General features: G+C 35.7%; 1 protein-coding gene across 1 annotated transcript; it reads right to left on the bottom strand.

The window, feature by feature from the left end:
- Positions 1-282: 282 nt before the first annotated feature.
- ANXA10 (annexin A10) lies at positions 283-18,424 on the bottom strand. Its single transcript, XM_010301847.2, has 11 exons — positions 18,346-18,424; positions 15,837-15,931; positions 11,384-11,497; positions 10,096-10,186; positions 9,359-9,438; positions 6,408-6,461; positions 6,190-6,283; positions 4,642-4,737; positions 3,944-4,002; positions 1,741-1,863; positions 283-927 (listed from the first exon to the last, which is right to left on the bottom strand). The coding sequence occupies exons 1-11, from the start codon at positions 18,383-18,385 to the stop codon at positions 859-861; spliced, it is 915 nt and encodes a 304-aa protein (XP_010300149.2). The 5' UTR covers positions 18,386-18,424; the 3' UTR covers positions 283-858.
- Between the last annotated feature and the right edge of the window lie 6,064 nt (positions 18,425-24,488).

Below are 24,488 nucleotides of genomic sequence, written 5' to 3'. Positions count from 1 at the left end.
AGACTGTGTTTGCTGGTGTTCTGGGGAGTGCTGCATCCTTCAGCCTCATTTGGAGGTGCAGTGTTACCTACTGCTAGTAAAGTCCTGAATTATATAACCTGGGGCACCCTGCAAACACCTCAGTGGTCTGAAGGTTGATATTCAATCAATGATTAAAATGAGAGAAGTGCACATAGAAAAATGAAATTTCAGAGTTTAACCCTCAGGAACTTCTCCACTCAAAGCTATGTAATGCTTCATCTTCTGGGGGTTTCCAGTGCATGGCACTAAATCAAGAATGGTTTGGGATACTTGAGTCTAATTTTTTTCTTTCAGAAAATACAAAAGCATTCTTTGGTGAGTGACTGATAATAGAGTGGGGCAGATGCTTAGTTTGATAGTAACTAAAGCAACAATGTTCAAGAGCATAAAATATGAGGTATAAGAAGTGAAAGAAAGAAAAGAAAGAAAAGAAAAGAATTGTTTGAAGGAAGAAATCATGCTTCTGAAACTAAAGCAAGCAAAACATTTTTCTCTCCAATGTGGAAGTGAATAGCTTCTTCCAGAGCCTATTGTCTAACGTTTGGGATGTTGCAAGACTAATGATAAACATATGCTTACAGGGAGTTATTTTACTACTTGCTTCATTAATTTACATGAATCATAGAAACAGAAATATTAATTAGAACTAAGAATAAAACCATGTTCCTGCCAATTTTTTCCTATCTCAAGAAAGATTTAATATTAGCAAATGTATAGCACTGATTTTTCTGTTCTTTTATGTAGAATAGGGATTTCTTACAGTTAGTGTGTTGTGTATAGCTTCAATTTCTATATAAAATAGATCTATACAGCCTTCAAAGTTTGTCGTCTTCTTCCTTAATAATCTTCAGCATCACCAGCACAGATAGCAAGTAAAGCACTCTCATAATGCCCTGAAGCAAAATGCTGCAAGAAAAAAACCAACACATTTCTGTGACTGTATTTCATCTTAATTTTTCTTCTCTTGGTGTGTGACAAAGACTAGAGTGGTTGTAAGATTTTGTAAAAATATTACATTGTTTTTGTAAGGATTTGAGGCCAAGATTTTTAAATTTCACATACCTCAGGCTTTAGTTGCTTGGGCACCTAGAAACAATCTACCTTTGAAAGGCTGGATCAAATCTGTTTAGTGCTTCTCAAGTTCAATACCGAAAAATCATGAGCAACTTCTTACAGTTACTGCACATCTTACAGGTGGATTATAGCAACAGAAAAAGTGCGAAGTGTCTTAGCAAGAGCCATTTTTGTACAATTCAACATTGTTAGAGTTTTGTTTTAAGACACAGAGCAAAACTACAAGAGGAATAGTTTTTCTGATGGTTGATACCTAAGCACAAAGATAAGATCACACTTTGATCTCAGTTTCACATGGAAGTGGCATCTGCCTTGCAGGCAGCGTGAAAAAGATGGTATCAGTTGGTGTAGAAACTATTCATCCATCCTGTTCCTCAACATACACTGTCCTGCCTTGTGTATACCCTCCTCTTGCTACTGGGAAGGGACAAAAAATCACACAGGGTGAGAGTGAATTGAGAATTCATTGCTTGCCAGCCCGAGGCACCAGAAAGGCTGTGGATTTTATACATTACTATTTGTTTTATTTTTATTTTTAAACCAAGTGATTGAATGGAGATTAACTCTCTATATTTTTCTGGTAGGGCTTGGCACAATCTGTGTGGTGACAGTGCTGGATATATGCAAGAGTGTGTAAAAACTTACTTTAATGTCATGAAAGAGTGATTTCCCGTATCTCTCTTTATATCGCTGTCGTATATTCATCAAGTCAATCTCACTCCTGGCAATGAGAATCCTTATAACTGTTTTATTGTGAAACCCTAAGTCCTAAAAAGAAAAGAAGATGTCAAGAAACTTGACAGTTGAACAATATGTTTGCCTATCTGTATATGTTCATATTAATGTCTAATAGATAAGCCAATTAATTAGACCACCCGTAAAGATATCCTAGATTTTAAAGGAATCTAAGCACTCAAAGGTTTTATCCTACAGAGTTTTCACATGCTCAAATAGTAGAATTAACGTTACTGAATAACAGAGATTTCCTGCATATCAGTGTTTTAACCTGAAAAGAAAAACCTGATGAGCTTTTTGTCAGTAGTCTTAGGTATTCAGGTTTGTAGGTAACTGTTATGAGTGTTGTGGAGTCTGTCCAAAATATACTGAAGCCAATAATCTATTTCACTATAACTGCTGCCGAATGTGAATTCAGTGAGACTTTTTAACCATTGATTTAGAATTTACATAGCTTGTATTGAGCTGCCTTTCATTTTAACTGTTGCTAAATAAATTCTGTATTTGTATTGTATTGTAATTGTGTGGAGAATGGGGACATCTAGTGGCGGTAAAAGCAACCAAAACAGATTTAGGGCTGGGGCGACTGATGACCAATTCAGGTTGTTTAAAGCTAACTTGTAATTTTATCGACCAGCCATTGATATTGAAATCTTGTTCTCCAAAGACAAAAAAAACCCCCACCAAGTAATGAGAGATGTTAAAAAGTTGCATATAGAGAAGTTGATACATGCTTGATGGCTAGATTAAAATCTTTCTTCTAAACCATTATGGACTGTGATTTCAACCATTAGAATACTGGGTGAGTTTTATTATATTGTATTATAAATGGATTTATAAAAAAAAAAAATTTGGTAGAATCTGGACATAACTTGGCTGTAAAACCAGACACTATTTTAAATTCTTGCATTTCTTCTGAGAATTATCTGTGTTCATTAAAACATTTTGAGAAAACAGACTAAAATATGAATTAAAACAAAATCCAAATGATTGTTCTTAAAAACTTCTTCCTGCATCACATACATAATCTCAATATAATATAGAAGAAAACTATCTATGTGATGTTTTCTTAAAATTAAAAATGAGGTTTTTTAACTTGAAAAGCTGTATTGATACATAACCTTTGAGAACTATCACTTTTCCTGACAGCTGGTATTTCCTGGTACTTTTGGCAAACCTTTTTCACATTATGTGCCAGAATCCTCTTTTGACCACTCAGAAAAAATACTGCCTCTTCCCCTCAGCCTCCAGGATTTTCCTTGGTTCTTTGCTGCCCCTGTTGCTGGTTTAGCTGAAACAGGACAGAAGTAGTGGCAGCATCTGGAAGAGGATACTGGGGCCCTGTTGACATGTTGCTGAAAAGTTTTGTTTGGTGGTTCTGGCTTGAATTCTTTGCTTGCCATTCCTACTCTAAGGTGATACGTCACGTTTTATCCATGGCTGGCTTTTATGACCATCTTCTAAAGACGACACTTAAAAGATTACACCTTATTTTTTATGTAACATAATGCCTTATTATTTCCACTAATGAATGAAAAACAAAAGCAAATATCTTCAGTGACCTCTAGTAGGAAGAATTTGTAGGTGTTTCTTTGCATTTACCCACATTTCTTCTTGGCACTTACTTGTTTTAGTAGTTAGCATTTATACACAAAGATAAGAGAACCTGCATAAATACATTGAGCCCCACAAGATAATATGACCATTTGTTTTTATGTAATGTTAACTTACGATTTGATTTTTAGTGGTACTTATTAAATCTCTAGAGACAAAAATTGCATAGTAAGAAAAGTGCACATTGATATCTGCACAGCAGGGGGAGATACAATCCATAGAAAAGAAAGGTTTTCAATTAAAAAAAAAAAATCGACAAAGTTACCAGGCAGATATTTTTTTAAGGAATCTAAATATTTGACATTTTACTGTTAAATCCTAACTGTTGGTTAAGCACTACTGCTTTGAAATTCATGTAGGTACCAACAGTTTTAAAACACACAATCATGCCTTAAAGATTGAACAGACTGATTTGTAAGTACTTGTTTAAGAATAATCAAGTAAACAAAAAAATAGGGAAGCTACTTTTTATGATATGTGAAGAAGAAAGACTACTTACATGAATTGCATTATAAAGCCTGTAAGCAAAGTAGGAAGGCTTGTCACGAACACAGAGAACTAGGAGAGAAAATTTGCAGCAGGTAAACAGAAGATTATTATAAAATAATTTCCACTGGCTTTGGACTCCTTGAAATATAAAGCTGGGTAGTGCTGACTGTGACAGTTTAAAATTAAGCTACCAATTTTCCCAAACATTACTATATTTATAATTTTAAAGGTCTGGTACTTATTTTGGGTGGGTGCTCATTTCTGTTGCATTGAAGGGCTTATTAAATACCAGTGAATACACTCACATGACATCTTTGTAGAAATATTATTATCCTTATTCTATAAATGAAAGCTTGGAACTTGTTTATATACTACTGAAGTTCTGAAAACTCTGCCAGTTATTTAATGTGTAGTATCAGTTGATAACGCAGTTATTGATCATGCAAAATTTGTTACCAAATAAAGAACAGATACTAGTTCTGCTCAGTCAGAATCTAGTGCTGCATATATACATTTTTAGATTTACACAAACATGGAAAACTAGTTCAAATATTCTTTTGTAATTATCTCTGACAATTTAATTACACAATATAGGAGAGTGAAGTGGATACAAATATCAGAAAAATAATATTCTTGTTGTATCAGAAGTACCATACTAGATATTTATTAAGAGATTACCGCTAGTATAAAATAATATTTTTACATTACCTATTGCAACCAGTAATTCTTGAAAGTATCCATCATAACATTCGTTAATGGCATCTACTATGTCTTGCCCAGAGATATTTTGGAACTCCTGGAAAACTTAGGGAAAAAAAATAATCTTGCTTTATTCTAGTTCATTAGTAATTAACAACTTGCCTCCCCCTCCCCCTGCTTTTCCCCAGTACTATAACTATTGATTTTATTTTTTTCACTATTTATTCTCACTGTTTCATTATGTTTATACCCCTCAGGTAAGGCAACCTAAATGAGTAGCCTGAAACCTGGCTTCCAGGACATTTTCTTTCTGGGGTCTCCAGTATAACAGTATAAAATGAATGCATGCCAAAGCATCTCTTTCACTGGAAGCTATAATAAATTCTCTATCTAGCAACCTCGGCTTATGAAACTTGTAAGAACATCATGTCATTAAGACAACTTCCTTGCTCAGCTTGGCTAAAACTGGCCAGAGATTCACAGATTGTGACAAGAAGCCATGACATGCATAACATGGCCGTATCTAGACACGGACACTCTCAGGATGATGCAGGTATCGAGACTTACACACAGAAATATACAGGGCATGCTCACTCCTTTAGGGAATGAGGAAAATTTTCAGCTCACTGCTTACTACAAAACTTAAGGAGGACAACATTATAGGCAGAGCCCTCAGATCTCTGTTACAGAGAGAAGAGCATAAGCAGGTGTGTTACATTTTGTTAATCCTATCATCACCAGCCTTACAGAGGTCATGATAGAAGAATTAATTTGTTGACCTGTTGACAGCAAAGTAGTTCTAAGCTGCTGTTAGAAGTTGTCATTAAGAGATACAGCTGGCTGCACAGTGATAAACTTGTCACCAATCAGACTGTTTTTCCAGTGCAGAGCAAAAGATATCTCAAACTTGTCACCAAACAGATACAAGAAGTTTCTTTTCTACAGTGGAAGATCTGGATGATCTCATGTAAATTTCTTGCAATCTGTAGTTATGGCTATCTATTTTAAATAAAACTGTCCCATTATGTTTCTGTGTGTATGTCGGTTACAAGAGAGTGGATGTGGAACCTGACGTGCTCCCATCAAAAACTTCTTTGAAACTTCCGGGAAAAAGCTTCAACACAGCAATGTGTTTTCTCATACAAACATTTGTTGGAGATACTCCAACTGCCTCTCCCAACTAGCCAAAAAGTTAGGAAAAATGAAGAAAATATTTAAGAAAAATCTGCCTTATCGTGTTGTGTTATGTGTGAACTCAGTGCAGCCATAGCCTGTGCCTTTCTTTGGTCGTATAGTCTTCTCTCTGCTATTAGGCGTCCTCATGTCTGTCTGTTCTGTCTACAGCTGTCTGTAGTCATCAGGCAAAGTTCAGTTTTGCATTACTTCCAAAATCCCATTAACATCAGTGGGAGTCTGACAGCTCTAACAGTTCACACTTAGGTTTCAGGCTAATACCCTGCTGCACAATGAGCTTCTTGGTATGTAAACCACGATTTTATTAGCAAGTCAGATTTTTCCTTTCCCCTCTATGTTCAAACAGCTGTACTGCTGGATTACCCATCCACAACTGCTGGTAGCTCTTGTTGCAGAGAATCATTTGCAGCATGTTTTTGTGTTCGCCTGTTTTCTGCTGACATGCTTCCCATAGAATCTAATACGCCAAAAAAGGAAAAGAAAAAGTGCAAAAGATTTTAAGTAAATCCTTAATCGCTTTTCAACATTTATATTTGTTCTTTTTTGTTATGTTTGAGAAGCTCACATCTTACTATAGTTACCATTGCATCCTGAACAGCTGTAGAAGGATCTGCATATCCTTCCATCCTTGTTCCCTGGTGGAAGAAAAGATACATTTTCTTAAAAAGTTAAATCCTCAAAGACTATAGGAATATAAAGTCTCTATATGAAGCTATGTTTCATTTCTTGAGATAACATATATGGGATTTTAGATTGGATCAGTGTATTCAGTGGTTGAATTTGCAACTCTAGAAGATATCATCTTGTCACATTGTATCTTCTAAGTAGAGGAACTCTGGAATGACAGTCTTGTGAGAGGAAAAAATGGGGGAAGTGGATAAACCTCTCCCATTTTTAGTCCCATTTTAAATAAGCTTTTACCTTACCACCACCATTCCACCACCATTTCCAGTATTATGGATGTTATATTGCTTACTATGGTATGTAACTATGAGAGGATAGTTGGTGTATGTAATAGTTGGTATGTAACTATGAGAGGATAGTTGGATGTTATATTGCTTACTATGGTATGTAACTATAACAAGGATAAGAGTGACATTTGACATCCACTGATTATTTCTTATAAATATGCATATTACCAGAAGAATCTTTTCTCAATTTTTTCCCCTCCCTGCACAAACTGTAGGAGCAAGCACAACAAATAACAGACATTTTGCTTGCTCATAATCATTGCCTAAAATTAAGATCCAAGACTAGGAAATTGTTTGACAACTTTGATACATAAACCACGGAAGAATACTTCTAATTTTCCCATACATTTAATAGCTTTTCAGTTACACAAATCAAGCTGATATGCTTTAGTAAACATGCTATGATCTGAATTATATAGTTAGAAAAAGAGAAGAGCACACAACTTTTAGAATTGCTTTTTTAACCATAATTGTCTTGTAAGGATACAAATCAGCCTTGGTTGCAGAACTCTTAACAATCTCAAGCTGCACGTAATCACTGCCTTAATGATATATGTTTGAAGCAATTTAGTTTAAAATTCACAGTCATTTTACCCTATATGTGAAAGGAAGGATTAAAATTATGTATTGGTTGTTAACTTGTAGAATGACTGATTTGTAGCTCTTTCTTGTTAAAAATGTTAATTTATATTTTAATTAAATTGTAAGAATTTCACACAGTGGAACTCCTAGTAACAAGATAAATTACTTGAAGTAAATTATGCTGGAATGACTGCATAATGTTACATACATGAGAAAACACAGGAGAAAAACCCAGACAAGTGAACAATAAAATACATTAAATAATACTCTAGGTAAGTGAAATGTTCATGTTCCCTAGTAACATTTATAGTGACTATCTCGGTATAGTTTTGCTGGAATATCCCACAATATGTATAATTATTTTTTAAATTGTAGAAAATGATCATATTTCAGTTAATACCCCCAAAAGAAGAATTAAAATAAAAATCTGCTTGTCTCATACTAGAAAATTAGTTAGCCTGAATTTATAACTCTGTTAATTTATTTAGGAAGGACTCTAACCTATAACTTCTTATCTGCCTCAGTGTGGACATGAAAATCATAAATACCACACTATAGCAGTTGAATACTTTTCTCTCCATATGTGAAGCACATTGACTTCTATCTGTAGTCAGATGTGTGTACCATCAATTCCAAGACTGAATAGGAATCCAAGCAAAGGGTGTCTGAAAAAAGCACTAAAGGATGCACTGGAAATGTTGCTATAATCTTCTGTAAATTGCATAGTACTAGAACTAGAAAGGATATATTTTAATGAAATATCACTGAACTTTAATATAACATCATATCCAAACATGGATGTTTCAACTAACAATCTTCAGAAGTATACAGTATAACTGAGTAAAACTGGAATTTCCTGCAAGTCTTCTTTATCTTGAGAAAAATAGCAGTTAGATCTTGTTAGCTAAGAAGTTGCCAATTTGAGGCTTCTTTATCAGTATCTGTGGTTTAAGAAAATAAGGACTAATAATGTAGTCTTAGATAATTTATTTTAAATTTGTTCTTTTGACAAGTAAAATGTGTCCTATGGTTTTAATAAAGATGAGAACTGAGGTTGCTTAACCTGTAGCTCTTCATTTTTAAGCAAGGAAGAATCTTCATTATTAGGGAGAAAAAACATCCAACATTAGAAGAAAAATATTTCCTGTTTATAGCTCTGCTCTTTATCTCTGTACCTGAGTGAAGCCTGCTGGTATTTCAAATCTTAGTAAGAAACACTTTTTCCCCAGACACAAATATATAAAAATACAGATATACCTTATGTATGCTATTACCTCCTGCCAGTCCTTTCATCATCATTTGTTACTCTGGTTTACAAAATATTTTTAAGATAATGGGCACAGTGACTACAATGAGAATAGGAACTCATGATCTGACAAGTATGACTAACTTTGCTGCATAAAATTACAAATTAGTAGTGTGATAGGGACACCAACTGCAAAAGTTGGTGTGTGATAGTGACAATTCGTTTGCCTGCATGCATACTGTGATTTAGAATATGTAGTAGCACTAAGAACATAATGTTTAAAACAGAGAACTATTAAATCATTTATTTCATAATCAAATGTGGATATATCTCCATTTTTACATAACGCCTAGACTGGATAATGAACCGTATATTCTAACAATGGAGAAAACATAGCTTTAAAAATGAAAATCTCATTTGTACATGCAAGTAGACTCCTTTTGAGATGAGACAGATTGAGCAGAGGGTCAGCAGTTGAACATCCAGGGAATTAATAAAACAGTCTGTTGACTATTTGTTGACCTTTGCCTCCATCTGAAAGCCAAAGTCAAAGTCAAAGTAGATGAAGGAATTTGTGTTCCTCTTCTGCTTTCCCCCCGTCTTGTTCAAAAGTGTAGCCCTATTAAACTAGCTTTAACCACAGTCACCTTAAAATTTAAGACTTCTCAAATAGCATCAAAAGTTATTATGAATGTTTTAGAAGTGTAAGTCATACTACTTGTTTTTACAGTACCTGAGCAAGGTTCATTAGCGTATCTCTGAAGTGACCTGAAGTCTCAGAATCGATATCTTGTTGAAGATCATTATTATATTCTAGGTTAAATCAAAAACATATAATCTAAATCACAAATGAACATGCTCTGAATAGTACTAATGAAGATTAGCCAACAAAGGATAAATAAATAGGGTGCAAATGCTTGACTATTTTCTATGGTGATTATTCCACAGTAACCTGTGCAGGTTCTACATGTACCTAGCCATGGGGCTGGCAGGTCTGTTAAGGTCCTGCTGGGGGACTCTGCTCTGCTGAGGGGGCCTCAGCCGTTGCCCTGGATTGCCTGTCTACCCACCCATGGGTGCAGCCCCAGCACTGCTGCTGTTGTGTGGTGCTGGGATACTTGGAAATGCCCCATCAAGACACGTGAGTGGAGTGTCCAGCCTGAGTAAGCACTTTTTGAAGGAAAATGGCTTACCTACTTTTGAATAAAGTGTGCAAAAGTTTCTGAAAATCCCCAGATGTTGTTGCCAGGTATTTCAAATATCATAGGTAGCAATACGTCTCAAAAGTACTATGACGTATTTTCAACTTTAAACATTTTGCTTCAGCCTTTTGTATATAGTTTTGGGAGAGGAGGAAGAGAACCGGTTAGTGTTGCGAAGTCTTTTTTGTAGTTCAGTTCCTTCATGTGTGCTAATACATCCAGAGCACACGTAGTACATCTGCTACTTTGCACTTGTGAAAAACATTACCCATTAAGTAGGCTTCTTTCATCTGGAAGATCTCCATATTTGATCTTGAGGCTAATACGTCAATTAGACAATTCTCTTCTGTGTCCACTCCCTGTGTGGAAAGAGGTAAATGTGAAAAGATGTTGTTAGTAGAAACCACAGCTTTTAGAAGAAAGCAATGCCTCGCTCATCAGAATTAACAAAAGAATAGCAATCTTTGCAGGAGTCATGTGAAGTGTACTTTTGCATACCTGTTTAAATAGAAAATGACTTTAAATTAATAGTAGAACCCTGTATTTCAAATATATTCCTACTTAATCTGAATCTCAGCATGTACATTAACAAGCGGGGAATGAAGAAAGAGTAGTGTTGACAGAAACATAATGGGAAGAATTTTAGAGCTTTAGTAAGAATTTAGGATTTGCTGGAAGAAATCAGATGCAAAGATTGAGCATACATCCTCAGCAAGTGCTCAGGCAATCTGAAGTAGATATGAGCACAAATATTATGTTCTGCTTCTATCTTCTCCTATTTATTTATTTATTTATTTAGGAATGCTATGGTCTGTAATGTCTACCGTAGAACTTGGTATTTAAGGGAAGAATCATGGTATGCAGTGCTGCAAATCACTGTATTTTCCCACAAGATTTGAATTCATTTTATAAACTTGAAATGATATAAGATACACTGCATATGCTGCTTTTGATATGCACATGTATAGTGGTGAGTATTCTGCACTTGGGATAATGGGAGAACATGACATTGAGCCTGAGCTTGGAGACACATATGGCCTGTTTTTTACTTTGGCCATATAAATCCAGATGAAGATAGAATACTATAAGGACGTTTAACTTTGAGCTACATTTAGAAAAAAATACAATTTTGGAAATCTTGTCAATAATTTTAATAAAAGTCATGCTTCTGGTGCTATCAATGATATTTCACAATCCTTCTAATGTCAACTGTAATTAAAAATATATCAGTAGTTCTAAAAAATGTATTAAGTGTCTGAAGGACAAGAAAAAACAGTGTTAATATTTTTTTTATTCTCAAAATATGTAAGATAGATCACCTTGCTCAGAATCATATAATCCGTGTCTTATTTGTGACAGTGCACAGTAGGAAATACTCATGGAAAAAAAAGAGGAAAACAGTGTTGACCCTAACCCTAACCCCTAACCCTAACCCTAACCCTAAACCCTTCCAGCAGTTTATCAACCATTTAAATGTCAAAAAAAATCAATTTAACATATGTTCAGTACTGTAATTAGTGACTGCGACTATAAGCAATTCTGAATTTGACAAATACCTTCAAGGCATGCCAGAGCTCATGGGCATCATAGGAGGCAGGTGGATACATCAAGCCAACCATGACTTCTTTGAAGTGATGAGAGAGATTCTCTTTTAGGTCTGTTATCAGATCCTTGAAAAGAAAAAGAAAATGCATAGACAGGATTATTTCAATAGTCACACTTTATGAAGACAGCTTAAAAATGTATCAGTGGTTTTCTCTGTAAATGAATAAAGATGAACTGTTGAAGATGAATTCTGGCTAAAATTAAGTAAGAAGAATATTCTTTTAAATAGTACATGCTTCTTCTAATAGTATGAGTGAGATGACAGCAGACACACAAGCCAGTTCATTAGAATACAGAAGAAAATTCAGGGATTTAAGTGCAACTACTACTAAAAGGTTTGGAAACCTGAATACCCTGGCAGAGCATCTGCAGCTTCCCTTGGCATATTGCCTGTGGAAATCTGTGGGCGCTAAGCACCTTTGGAAGGCAAATCCCATAGAACACAGGAAATTTCTTGTGCTTTTTCAGTGTTATTCACTATGTGAATAATTTTAAAAATCATCCATATTGTTCCTAGTACATAAAAATATATGCTTTGGATTACTGGAAGGTAATGTGCTTCAATTTATGTATATATTACACTCAGACTCAATTCACTACTTTTTACAGATGCTGGATTTATAAAAGGAACCCCCCTCTTCTCCTCCGTGTGTCTCAGTACGCGTTTGCCAGGTAGCTGAGTAATGGATTAAAATTTCCTCCCCACTCTCCTCTTTTCCAATAGCATCTTCCAAAACACTGCAAATGCCAAAAGCTTGTTAGTTATACTGTTGGTGTTTCTGATTAAGAGGATACTTGTGCACTCTTTTTTTTTATGTTTTGTGCACAGCACTAGGCAGCTGTCAGATATGTTCTGACCTAAGCCTGAATTTAAAGGAGTACCAGAAATGGTTCCCATGATATAAACTATTATGTTTTCAGAGCTCCATCTTTGTCAGGCCTGTACTTTGGTTTTCATACATGTCTGAATATAATTAAATCAGTAGCTAGAGTAACAATGGAGGAGGACATACACACATTAAAAATTAAATTTATGATGAAGAAACATACACAGTCTTCAGTGAATGCACATTAGGTTCATTTGACAACCACCAAATCACACATGAAATAGAAATTAATTCATTAAGACATTTCATTTCTGACAACATGCCTGTGGGAAATGGATTAATAATGCAAATGGATACTAATTAAAAATTACTCTGCAATCAGAGCTAAAGGAAGTGAAGTATTGAAAAATAAGAAAAGACAACTCTAAGTTGTCATTATTAACATTTCCCAATCATCTCTTCTATAAGAAATCCTTGAAGGCTAATTGTAAGAAGGAATCTTAAAGCTTGTCTGTATGTCTGAATCATGCAGCCAGTTCAGAGTGTTATTGTCTTTTTTTTATATATTTCTCCTTCTAATGTTTCACACTTTACATTTGTCAAATGAATGGGCATAGTGACTACCATGGTGAACAGACTGAATTGAAATTGAGAGGGTGGAGGATTGGACCGATAGGTTTACCATAGATTAAGCTGAGAAGGCTAAAATTGTTATTGCCTAGCTGTCTGTCTTCTCTGTCCTGCAGAGTTTCCTACTCATAAGCTGGGGCTGCCGAATGGCAATTTACCCCATAAAATATATCCATTAACACAGATTACAGCCAGTGAAATGCTGTCACTGATGTGTGCTAAAATAGCTTCTGAAGTGTAAACTGCGGCAATTCGGAGCAAGAGGCATCTCATCCTATTTGGCAGTTCCTGCCCAAGACAGCAAACTTTTGAGGGATCAATCAAATAAACTGCATGGAGCACTAACCAGATTAGCCATTTCAGTATATCTACTGTTACAGGTGAGGCAAAAAAATCAGCATTCCTGTTTCATCTCTGAACTAGATTAGAACTAATTTGTACTGACCCCTGCTTCCACATGACAAAACGTAGAACTAGGTGGGTTTTTTCTGAAAGTTGTAAGAGTATCTTGATATATCTTGTGCTATAAAGTATACCCGGTGCTTAATGGATTCATTTAAATTAAAATTGTGGGTGTGTATGCAAGGTGTCCCATGAGTTTCAGAATTTTTTGTAGCCCATTGCTGGAATATAAAAAGAGTTTGCTTGCCTTTCCCTTCTATTATTATGCATGGTTTTAGAAATTCTTAAAAATGACATCTGAAGCTTTCTTTGGCTTTTTTAGTTATTCTGCATCTTGAGGTCTGTGGCCACTGGCTTTATAGCACTTCAGGTTGACTGAATATGGCTGACAGAGCTATAAATTTAAAGGTGGTATGTTTTCATAGGGATTTATTATTGGTTTATATTATTTTGGATTTGAAAATAAAATCTGCTGGTGGTGCCTTTGTTGATGCAACCCAGCATCCTGTTAGCTTCTTTGTCTCTGTGGCACACTGTTCACTCATATTGGGCTTGTTGTCCTAGGTCCCTAGGTCCCTTTCCACAGAGCTAGTCTCCAGCCAGGTGGATCCCAGAGCTTTTAAATGTTTTCCCTTGTTAAAATGATAGGTCTGGTTGAAACACTCTAGAGAAAAGGTTAAAAAAACCCAGCCAGTTGCTATGGATGGAGTAGGGAAGGAGCACTGTCCCATGATTAAGCAGCTAAATGAAGACTTGAAAAGAATGGGCTTGGGTGCTTTACTATCACAGGCACCTTTGTGTAACTTGGCATGCTTTAGTTTTCTATAAGTAAAACTAAAACTCAGTGAGGAATGTTGCATGGATAAACACTGAACTTGTATGGTTTGCATATATAGTGGTAATGGTAGCCTAATAAATACCTCATAATAGAAAAACACTTTTAATCATTCAGATCCACTGATTTCAATCATTGTCAAAGTCTTTGGAGGATAGGGATACCTGCTATTCAGTTATGGTTCTTTTATGGTCTATTTAAAACCATATATACTCATCCATTCAAGGCTGCATCTAAAATATCACAAAAATTGTGTGTTTGATTTTTTATAGCAGTCCAAGTAAAGCCAGTGATCTCCTACAGGTGAGTAACAATACAAAATCAACCCACTACACTGATTAAATCCAGCTCTTCTCTTTCTCCCAATTCTAGGAGAGTAAGGGGTGTTTCAACATATTTAGAGATCAATGGTTGTGAGGTATTTTGGTTTACACGTAGCACAAAGGCTGTTTCTGGAAAACTACTCAGCTACCCAAAGAAGAAAATACACTGTTCTTCTGGTTAACAGACTGGTTGTGTAACAGACTACCACATCAGCAGTTAATGTGGAGTTTTCGAACAAAACATTTCTAGTTAACTCTAATTAAGGCTGATGGCTGTGTGGTAGGATTTCTGCAGACTCACTACTGTCCTCATTCAGGCTGATCGATTCAATGGCAAGCATACACTGACCTTCAAGGCATTTTCCAGTGAGCTGTTAGTTTCTCAGGCTTCAGGAAAAGAAGAAAACTGGATTTTGTTTAAAATGTTTGGCTGGCTTCTATTAGGGGAAGGGCACGTCTGGTCAATTTAATCACAGCATTTCTCTTTAGCTTTCCAATAGTATCTAGTTTGATACAGCACTTTTCATCACTAGATTTCACAGGGATTTTACAAAAGGTGTTGCTATTATTTTTGCCCTTATATAGCAGGGGTAACTGAGGAAAATGCAGGCATTGCAACTTCCCCAAAGTCATTTGGTTGGTATTAGTAGATCTGGAAATAGAACGAGGATATCTATCTCTGTGTATGTTCAAGAACTCATAACAAAAATTACCTTGTTATATACAGTAAATATGGATAAAATGCATTTGAAAAAAAAAAAAACCCACCCTAACTTTTTATGTCTTAAATTTTTTGAAACACCTTTCAAAGATTCATAAATTTAACATTAAACAGCTCAGATGAATATCGTGCATAGTGGATGGATGGGATTACATGGTGTGAAGTCTGAGAATGTCAGTGCCTGAGATGAGAATAGCAATCAGTGCGTAAGATACAACTACCTGTAATTGTTTGTGTGGTGGTTTTTTTTGGTGTTTCAACCCAAATATATACAATACTATTTTATTATGTATTCCAAAATCTTGAAAAAAGTAATGCAGAAACCCCCAAAAGCACATAGAGGAAGAAATCAATCTGTCCAGAAATTCTGGTTTGGTCAATAGAGGAGAAAAATGAACAACAGAAGAAGAAATTTTCCGTGTCCCTTTTTTTTTTTTTTTAAACTTTGTGTGTGGCAGACGTACTTCTACTGCTATATAAATGACAATTTGAAATGGTCAGAGGCATCGATAGTTACATGAGTGAAGTTGTGTGCCAATCTGTTGGTGCCAGCCAGCTGTCTGCCAGGCTTTTGGTTCCAGTGACTGACCTGAGAGAAGGTCTGACCAACTGCACTGGAGACAGGAGAGACAGAAGAAATGAAAATACCAAATGGCTCTATCATACCCTGCCATACATGTCTCTGTACGCCCCAGCAATCATAAGCCGCTGTGAGTTGCAACGCTGCGTTAGGATATCAATCAGCACATCTTTTTCACAACCTGTAATTGAAACACGACATAGACTCTAAATTAACAAAGTGTTGTTATTTACTTACGTTTGTGATTGTTCATGTTCTGTTCAAGAACATTAACCTAATTTCTTGAAAAAAATAGATCAACAGATTAATAACCCACTGGTATTTACCAACATCAGTTATATTTACTGTGCTTATAACCCTTCACTTGCTGGTGCAATACCAGCAAAAAGTGAAGTAGTCTGTTATTATCAGATGCATCACCATCTCTCTCAAGCTCAATGGATTTGAAAGCATCAATAAAACAGATCGAGGCTTTCATCTATTCAGAACTAGGCACACTAGCAGAATTTATGGCTAAGCCGAGGAAGTCATACTTGTATATGCCCTGTTGATATTGATTAAATTGTCATTTCAGGATTAGGGATATCTTTTATGGGAAGACAAATTATGGTCAGACCATTTGTTGAAAAACTGAAGAGATACACATTTTTTCAGAGGAACTATATAAAATAAGTTATGAAGTTTTAAAAAATATAATATATTAACCAAGTTCCAAGGGCATTTTGTTGAAGGTTACCTATGATCTTTTGCTTGATGGCTAGAGCATACTACTAAACTTCTATAATGAATCAGTATTTATTGCTTATGAAAAAGAAGATAGTGATTAACATATTCTGAAAATTATTTTATCTTTTTTTCCCCCCATCCCAAAAGTTAGCTCTTGTTAATTTCAGATGGCTGAGCATTTTAATGATGTTCCAGCATAAATGTATCTCCAAGTGTAAATCATTTGACTTCATCACACTTGCAGCAGAGATGAATTAGGCTGGAAAGCGTGGGGATCAGCTAGAATCTGAATGGAGTACATAGTCTCTTGTTCTACCAGTCATTATTATATAGGCATATATATATATATTTTACAGATACATATTCTGCACCTATTACAGCTTTGTTAGGCAGATTTTATCATATGATCTATGACTGACAGGTTCCATTTTGACACAAGTGTAACTGGACATGAATATTTTTTTTTTAAAGTTCACAGAGGAAGTCTGTATTTGCTCATTATACACCAGTTTTAGTTCTTTTTCTTCTGGATCATCTAGCCAAACTTACAGTAGCTTTTTAGCAAGACACTGATTTAACATCAGTCTGATCCATTTCCATCAAACTCACAAAATGGAAGTATTACTGCAACTGTGCATTAGGATTTCTTTTTACTTTTCAGGAAATCTTCATCACTAGGAATCTGTACAGCTTATATGGTCTCTACAGTAAAAACTAAGAAGGATTCAGGAAATGTTTAAAAACCTAAATAACTTTATTTGTTTGTGTAATACCAGTGGTATCAGTGGGACAACATGTGTGACTGAACCTCCTTGCAAGAATGAATGTCGTGCAATATTTGGGGTCAGGCTGTCAGTGCCTCTAAAGGCTATAGAGACTTAAACTCCTTTGAAACTGAACTTTCTATTTTGCCAGTTATCCTTGAAATTAGAACTTTATTCCATGTACTTTGATAGGTATATTAAAAGTAAGGTTAATGTGCTTGTATTTACAGTATTGAATTAAGAGAATCATCTCTGCATTGTCATGTTAGCAACATGCATTAAAAGTACTGAAGTTTAGCAAAATGTTTAGAACTTTTCATCTGTAGCCAACTTAATCAAAAAGATACTTCAGATTCCCCTCGATCAATAATACTCATTGTGGTTCATTTGACATTAAGTCTGAGTCCTCACATTTCCATTAAAGAAACTGAAAACAGAATGCAAGATTTGGTGCTGTACAACCTTGTGAAAAGCCTACGGTGTATAAAAATTCTGATAGAGAAAGCAATTTTAATGTGAGAAAAATGTTTCAGATGATAGTAAAAAAAATAATAAATCAATATGCTGGCCCTCAGCAATACCAACAATGTTCAACAGGAAAACAAAAATCTGAACAGGGCAAAATGCTTTGGTGAACAAAATTTTTTTTGTACATAGACTGAAAGAAAAATTGCTCCTGAGTGAAAGATAATAAGTTCTTTAAACTTTCTACTCCATTTATTTTTATTTATTGATGACTGATTAAAAGACTGAACAGTCCCTGGTAAGAGTTAATTGTGAAATTATAATCAAAACCCTTTCCTTTGTTGGCCTTCACATAACACAGGATTCTGTTTTCTTTTTCTTAATCTTCTCAAGAAAAGCATTCATTACTATAAGTGTTGGTATAGATTTTAGATTAATCTTAATCACCTCTTAGTTCCTGTAAATGCAAATACATGATTTATTTGGACTTCACCAGTGTGTTGTACTGTGATACCTTGAAGAATCATCATGTACGTGGTGACACTTTTAATTTTATGAGTTTTTGTTTTCCCTAATGCTTGTTATTTTATGAGAGCTTTTGGGAGAAAAAGAAAAAGTTAGAATCGGTCAAGATACTCACTAATTCCCTGTAGGGCTCCTCCTAACAACTGGGCGTCCATAATAGGGTTAAAATTTGGAGCAGGAAAAATCGTTCCTTGAATCTGCTAAAGGAGAAAGCAGCCTTTAATAAAGGTATTTTACATCTGTAACGCTGCATATATAATTCTGCTGAAAACCAACAATCATTAAATTGTCTTTGCTTCATGGGGAACGGGATGCAAAGTTTTTAATTTATGAAACAGAACTTAAACTTGCAGTAAGCCCTGGCAAGACAGACCATATTTGAGGAAGTTGCCCCTAGCATGAGTTAGGCCTGAAAAAAATTATGTTAATACTAATTATTTTTTTTGCATTAAAAAGTAACCACATTTTTGTGTCTATCTCTTTCCCAACCTTTTTCTGAAAATATTGTTTTATCTTTCAAAGTTAATCCATGATATCCCTGACAGTCTTCATTTCTCATGGTATTTCTAATTTGGTATTTCTCATGGTATTTCTCATGGTATTTCTAATTTGAAAGGACTAGTGAGAATGAGATACATAGGTTGATTACAAACCTACTGATTTTTTAAAGAAATGATGTTACTGCTAAGTGTGAGATAGCTTTCTGATAGACCGTGTAGAAGGCAACACCATTTTTATAGTTGCTCTGTAACTGATTAAATTACTGTCAGTTCATTCTCAGTGATACTTTATTTAATGTATTTTTTCTTACTCTTTTTAAGAAATCTTTGAATCATAAATAGAACTGGTGTACTCATTTTAATAGAATTACAGACCCATGCGTATACACAAGCAAATAACTGAGGTTGAAAGCTACTTATCTCTGTCCTCTGGTTAACCTCTTTAGTTCTCTGAGGATTCTACCTGCTTTTCCAGATGTACCAAATATACAGTTATCTTTTATGTTAATCCCTGATCTCAGTCAATACATCTGATTAAAATGACATTGTTAACTTGAAATTTGCATTTCAAGGAAAAATGGGATATATTCTATAAATACAAATGGGGTATTTTTACAAATACCTCCTGGAATCAGGGGTTACACTGATTACACTAATTTGCTTGCTTTACATACACTTGAAAGCCTTTTATATGTTGTGCCTTCAGTAGTAATGATATACAGGTTTTGTGTATGGCCACTAATCATGCTTCCATGGCTTGCGATTTTAGCAAAGGAATTAAAAAGCACCAAGCAAGAAGTGGATATTTTAGATGAGAAGGAAGACATCACTTATTGATATATTCGATCATTACTTTCAACCTAGCAAGCAAATGTAGGGGCAACAAATTGTCAGTGGCTAAGTGAGGAAAAGGATGTATTGTCAGAAATTTAAGATTTTTAAAGGAGTTACTTTAAAAAGTGCTAATAGAGCAACATGGCTTTACACAAAAAAAGAAACTACTCACCAGTGGACAAATATCCTTCTGCAGTTTTTTCATCATTTAAATACAAGGTCTTACTTTTACAACTGAACATAAAATACATAGCGCCTTTTTACTCATTAAAACAATCAGGAAAATAATGACAAAAAATTCTTTTGGAGAAATGGAGAGAAATACTGGCCATAGAGAAGACAATGAGACCATGCCAATTTTTGTAGGTTCATATATGTTGTTGTATCTAAAATGAATTATAGACTCATCTTTAAGATATATTCCATCCCATCTTCCTTTGTCAGTGTGGGAATTGTCTGTGTATGCTGGGCCTCACTTATCACTTAACGTATCTCTAGGGTAGGGCTCTGCAGATACTAGCCTCAGAAATTGAGAGTGTATATCCTCATGACATCCTAGTTACTGACAGTACACATACTTCTTCAAATGTTGTTCACCAGAAGTTTCCTAGGCACGTGCTGTTTGCAGCAGCATGGAGTTTGAGTGCTGGTTGGCCAGATGCTATAAGAGGCTCCATTTTTCCACCCCCTTGCTAGCATGTCAAATAATGCTGGCCTTAGTTCAATCATCATTCTCCGCAGCTCAGGAGACAGAAATGCTCGAGCTCTGTGGCTGGTCAGCTGGACAAACCACCCCAAAGCTTACTAATAAACAAAATCACTACAGAAAGAAGTGCTAGAAGACACCGTTAGAATGCAGAATCAAAAATACATATTGATATATGCTATGAGTTAGGAAAAAATTAAATTTAGCTTTCTGGCTCTGTAATTCATGTTTTCCAAAATTTCTAAGACATAAAAAGGCTCATCAATCTTGAGAGGAAAAACAAAACAGATACAAAACCAAAACATCATCAAATATTATGTTAGGGTTGCCAAAACAGAAAACATTTTGATGGGAATAATAATAAAGAATAGTAGGATGCAAATGGATGCAAGTAACAGATACAAGATTCAAAGACTTTGAGCCTGCTCTTTAAACCAAAGGTAGAAAGCATAAGCATATCTGGCATTCAGTTTAGGTGTTCTCTGAACCTGTCACAGCAGTCACTGATCAGAAGGGTGATGATGGGGAGGAGAGAAAATGTAGGACATGTGTGCATTTATTCAAATCTAATTTAAAATACCGGTGCTGGCTCTTCATCTCTGCATCAGTTTTGAACAGGTTCAATTCCTGTAAAGATGAGTTATCTATCTCGAAGTATTTCCTTTCACACATTCAGGTGTGTGGTGTCACAAAATGAGCCACTAAGTCACTGATTTTTTCAGCATTTATGATATTTGCACTAAAATCAGAAATAAGTGACTGACTTAGTGAATGCCTTAAGGGTGGATTCCTGCATAGTCCTTGGGATGAAAAATAAGTAAAAGTGGTTTTCAAAGTAGATAACACCTCTCAGCCAGAATGGAGACAAGCATTAATAATTTCTGAATATATCTCTTTATTCATGAAACAGTCAAAAAAAGGGCTTTGCCTGAATGAATATTTGCAAAAATATAATGGAGGGATTGATCATAGAAAAAACAGTTTTGAATATACAGATTTGCAGGCTTGTAAATTTTTGACCAAAAACCTCAACACAGCCCTTGTAACATATCTTTCAGGTAAAACAATGGATTTTTTGAATGCGTTCAATTCTCCCTTGGTTCAGCAGAGTTGCCGAACACTTCTTTTATAAAGTATTTACCATCTCATTATTTGAGACTCGCCATCAGTAGATTGAACTTGATCTACTAAATGCCTGTCTCCTAACCAGGATGTAATTAAAAACACAGTGCTTTTAAGTAGAACCAAATTAAATATGAAGGTTCAGATAAAAACTGTTAGAAGATACAGTAAAATACAACTTTTTTTTTTTTTAATACAAGTCCTTTGTGGGAAAAAAATTCTCCTCTTTTTGTTTTTAAACAAAATTTAATTAAAATTTTCTTATAGTGTACTCATTGTAATTGGCTTTGTCTTCCATCCCACAGAAGATGTTTGTCCCAGAGTGTTATCTTTGATGAGGGTCTTCAGTGTACCTTGTATTTGGATTTTCAGAGGGGTTTCTCAGCACATTCAGCATTCTGCAAATAGATAACAGTTCTCTGAACTGAAATCTAGAATTTACAGCGTACATGCTATCAGGATTTTTGAAAGAAATTTCTGCATAACTAATGATGTCTTACTGCTGGCATAGCTCACAGAATTATTGTTGCAATGTTGTGTACCCTGAAGAAAGTAGTTTGCTACTTTGTGGTGTTTACACAGTCTAAACTTTAGGAAGATTTATCCCATCACAACCTATGTCAGTCTTATCCTGTAACCACTTTCATAGTTTCAGTCTTTTCACAAGCCTGCAGAAGCATTCCTGGTTCACTTCATACACTTAATTTCAAAATCTTCAGGAGTTTATTACTTATTAAACTTACTCCACCTGTTTTCATTGAATTTTTGAAATATGGGCACAAGCAGGTCTGGGCAAAACCTTTAGAGCTGAACTTTGGTAATTTGGGGTCTGAATTCAGTGTGATTACACAGCGATAGTCTACCACTTGCTGTGTGTTGTAGCCTTTTTTTTTTTTTTTTTGGTCCAGTAGTAAATAATTTCAGATTGCTGCGTGATTTTTACTGTGAAAGGCAAAGCCAAGGAAATTTATTGGTAGGCAGTTCAGTGGAGACAGGGATTGATTCTTGGATGCTGCAGCGCTGTCTGTGCCTCTCTGAAGTAAATTGCATGCAGACAACCCATACGCTTGCCACGGAGGATGGCGCCTTAGTGCTGTGGTGGCAGGTGGCACTGCTTTCCTGCGGTGACAAGATGCTACACAGGAGACAAGAAGGAAAAAACTTGCTTCAAAAGCAATGCAGAAATCCAAGAAGTTGCTTTTCTGAGCAAGCAACTGCTCTAATACCCTTTGGTGTAGTTTCATGAGGGAGAGCGAAAGCATGAAAGAGATCATGTAGTTTTAAGTTGTTGAGCAAGAGTGAATGCTTACAATAATCTCCTGTACTGAGAGATAAACCTGGAGACTGTGGAAGGCATTTTGTTTTGCAAAGATTTATTACAATCTTGTCAGAAGCATCTGTGGTTACAACATTCTTTTGCTCGATATTTCTCAAGAAAATGAGGAAATATGTCAAAACAACACTCACCTTGGGAAAGCTGGGACTCTGCTTCTAGCACCTAGGGCCCAGGGTCCAAGATCCTGTTTCCCCCCAAAATTAAACAGGGTTTGTATGCCTAAACATGCCTAGGAAATGCATACGAGCAGCAGTGTTCATCACTGCACAAACTGAGGGAGCAGAGCAGTAGAGGCATTTGGTAACTGAATGAAATTACAACAGATTGAATTTTGATCAGGGAGTAGACAACTACATGGGAATAGGTTGTTCTTTTCCATTATTTTTGGTTAGAGAATTTCTACTGCCCTGTTTTGAAGCAGGGCATTTTTAGGGTTGATTGAACACCTGAGTGTAGTTACACGTACTGCTATTTCACTTCATTTCCACTGTAGTCAGCTGTGACTGACCAATAAACCCCTATAATGGGAGAAGGCTCAGAGGAGCTGGGCCAGGGCAGTATGCCCATGAAGCTCAGGGATTAATGCAGGATGTGACTGACCACAGCTGTGGTGAAGAAAGCTGATTTTCTCTCAACACAAAGGGGAGCAAGGGTGGCCTTTGTTTTAGATAAACAGCTGTAAACATTTGAGTGGATGAACTGGTGGTGTAAATTGTTATACTTGAGTTAATTAAAAGGGTGGGAATGTCTCCCTGAGTTGGCCAGACCAGCATGAGCAGAGTGAATATGCGTCTCAGCCCAACACAGTGTGTAAATACTAAAAAACTAGCAAAATAATTTGGAAGAGAGCAATGGCTTTGAGCTGACTTCACCCCATGTATTCCTTCCCAGTGACTGGGGATGTCCAGCATTGTAGCAGTGAGTATATCATAGAGACCAGTAATGGGGATGTCCTCAGTATTACATTTATATTGTGTTTTCAGTACGTTTTGTGCTACTTTGCTAGGTTCAAAATCCTGTGTTAAATCACTTATTTTCAAATAAGTACATTTGATAGTGTATATATTACAACATCTATGGGTGGAATATCTAAAAGAACCTGGTGAGAGAATATTGGAGTCTGATATCAGGATGGCTAGTTCTGAGTCTATGGCCATTTCTGTTTTGTTTATACAACACCTTTTTCTCCTTTAAGCCCTGAAAAGCATAGGGAAATTCTTAGTATGCTCTCATGACTTTTCATCCATATGCCTTAAGATGGTCACTAGAGGGATGTTAAGTCATTCCCCTGTTGAGATTCTTCTTACTTAACGCTTATTTAAAAAAATCTATTTAGTTCTTCCAAATATCCACCAGAAGATCCTGAACATCAAGTGAAATTTATGAGAAAGAAAAAAAGCTACCTACATAGAGAAGAAATAAACCCTTAAACAGCCTCCAGTGAATGAAATGTCCAACAGGGTTCTGAGTAATTCAAGCAACAGCTCCCCATCGATCAGGATGAATTATTAGGAAGGCCATAGCACTGGTACCATCATCAGATTCCAACAGCTTTGAGGCAGCAATCACAGTACAATAACTCCTTCTGAAGATTGCTTGAAAATATTTAACAGGACCAGAGAGCACATCATAAATCAAAGTGAATAAAAACCTGCAGAATCACTACAGCTTCCTCTGCAAAATAGAAAACATGAGGTGGCAACTGCTGTGAGACAGAGCATCAAGAATTACTGTGATCATCACCTTAAAAAAAGAGGGGG

The sequence above is a fragment of the Balearica regulorum genome, chromosome 4, assembly GCF_011004875.1.
Source record: "Balearica regulorum gibbericeps isolate bBalReg1 chromosome 4, bBalReg1.pri, whole genome shotgun sequence".
NCBI classification, from domain to species: domain Eukaryota; kingdom Metazoa; phylum Chordata; class Aves; order Gruiformes; family Gruidae; genus Balearica; species Balearica regulorum.
The sequence above is the reverse complement of the archived record's forward strand: the minus strand, read 5'-3'. Positions and strand labels throughout refer to the sequence as shown.

What these genes read in the sequence shown, in the direction of transcription:
- ANXA10 (XM_010301847.2), bottom strand. Translation starts at nt 18,385, where the DNA reads ATGGACGCCCAGTTGTTAGGAGGAGCCCTACAGGGAATTA. An exon ending in AGGAGCCCTACAGGGAATTA is followed by an intron (nt 15,932 to 18,345) that starts GTGAGTATCTTG and finishes TTTCAATTACAG; the next exon opens with GTTGTGAAAAAGATGTGCTG. An exon ending in CAGCTGTTCAGGATGCAATG is followed by an intron (nt 6,284 to 6,407) that starts GTAACTATAGTA and finishes TTGGCGTATTAG; the next exon opens with ATTCTATGGGAAGCATGTCA.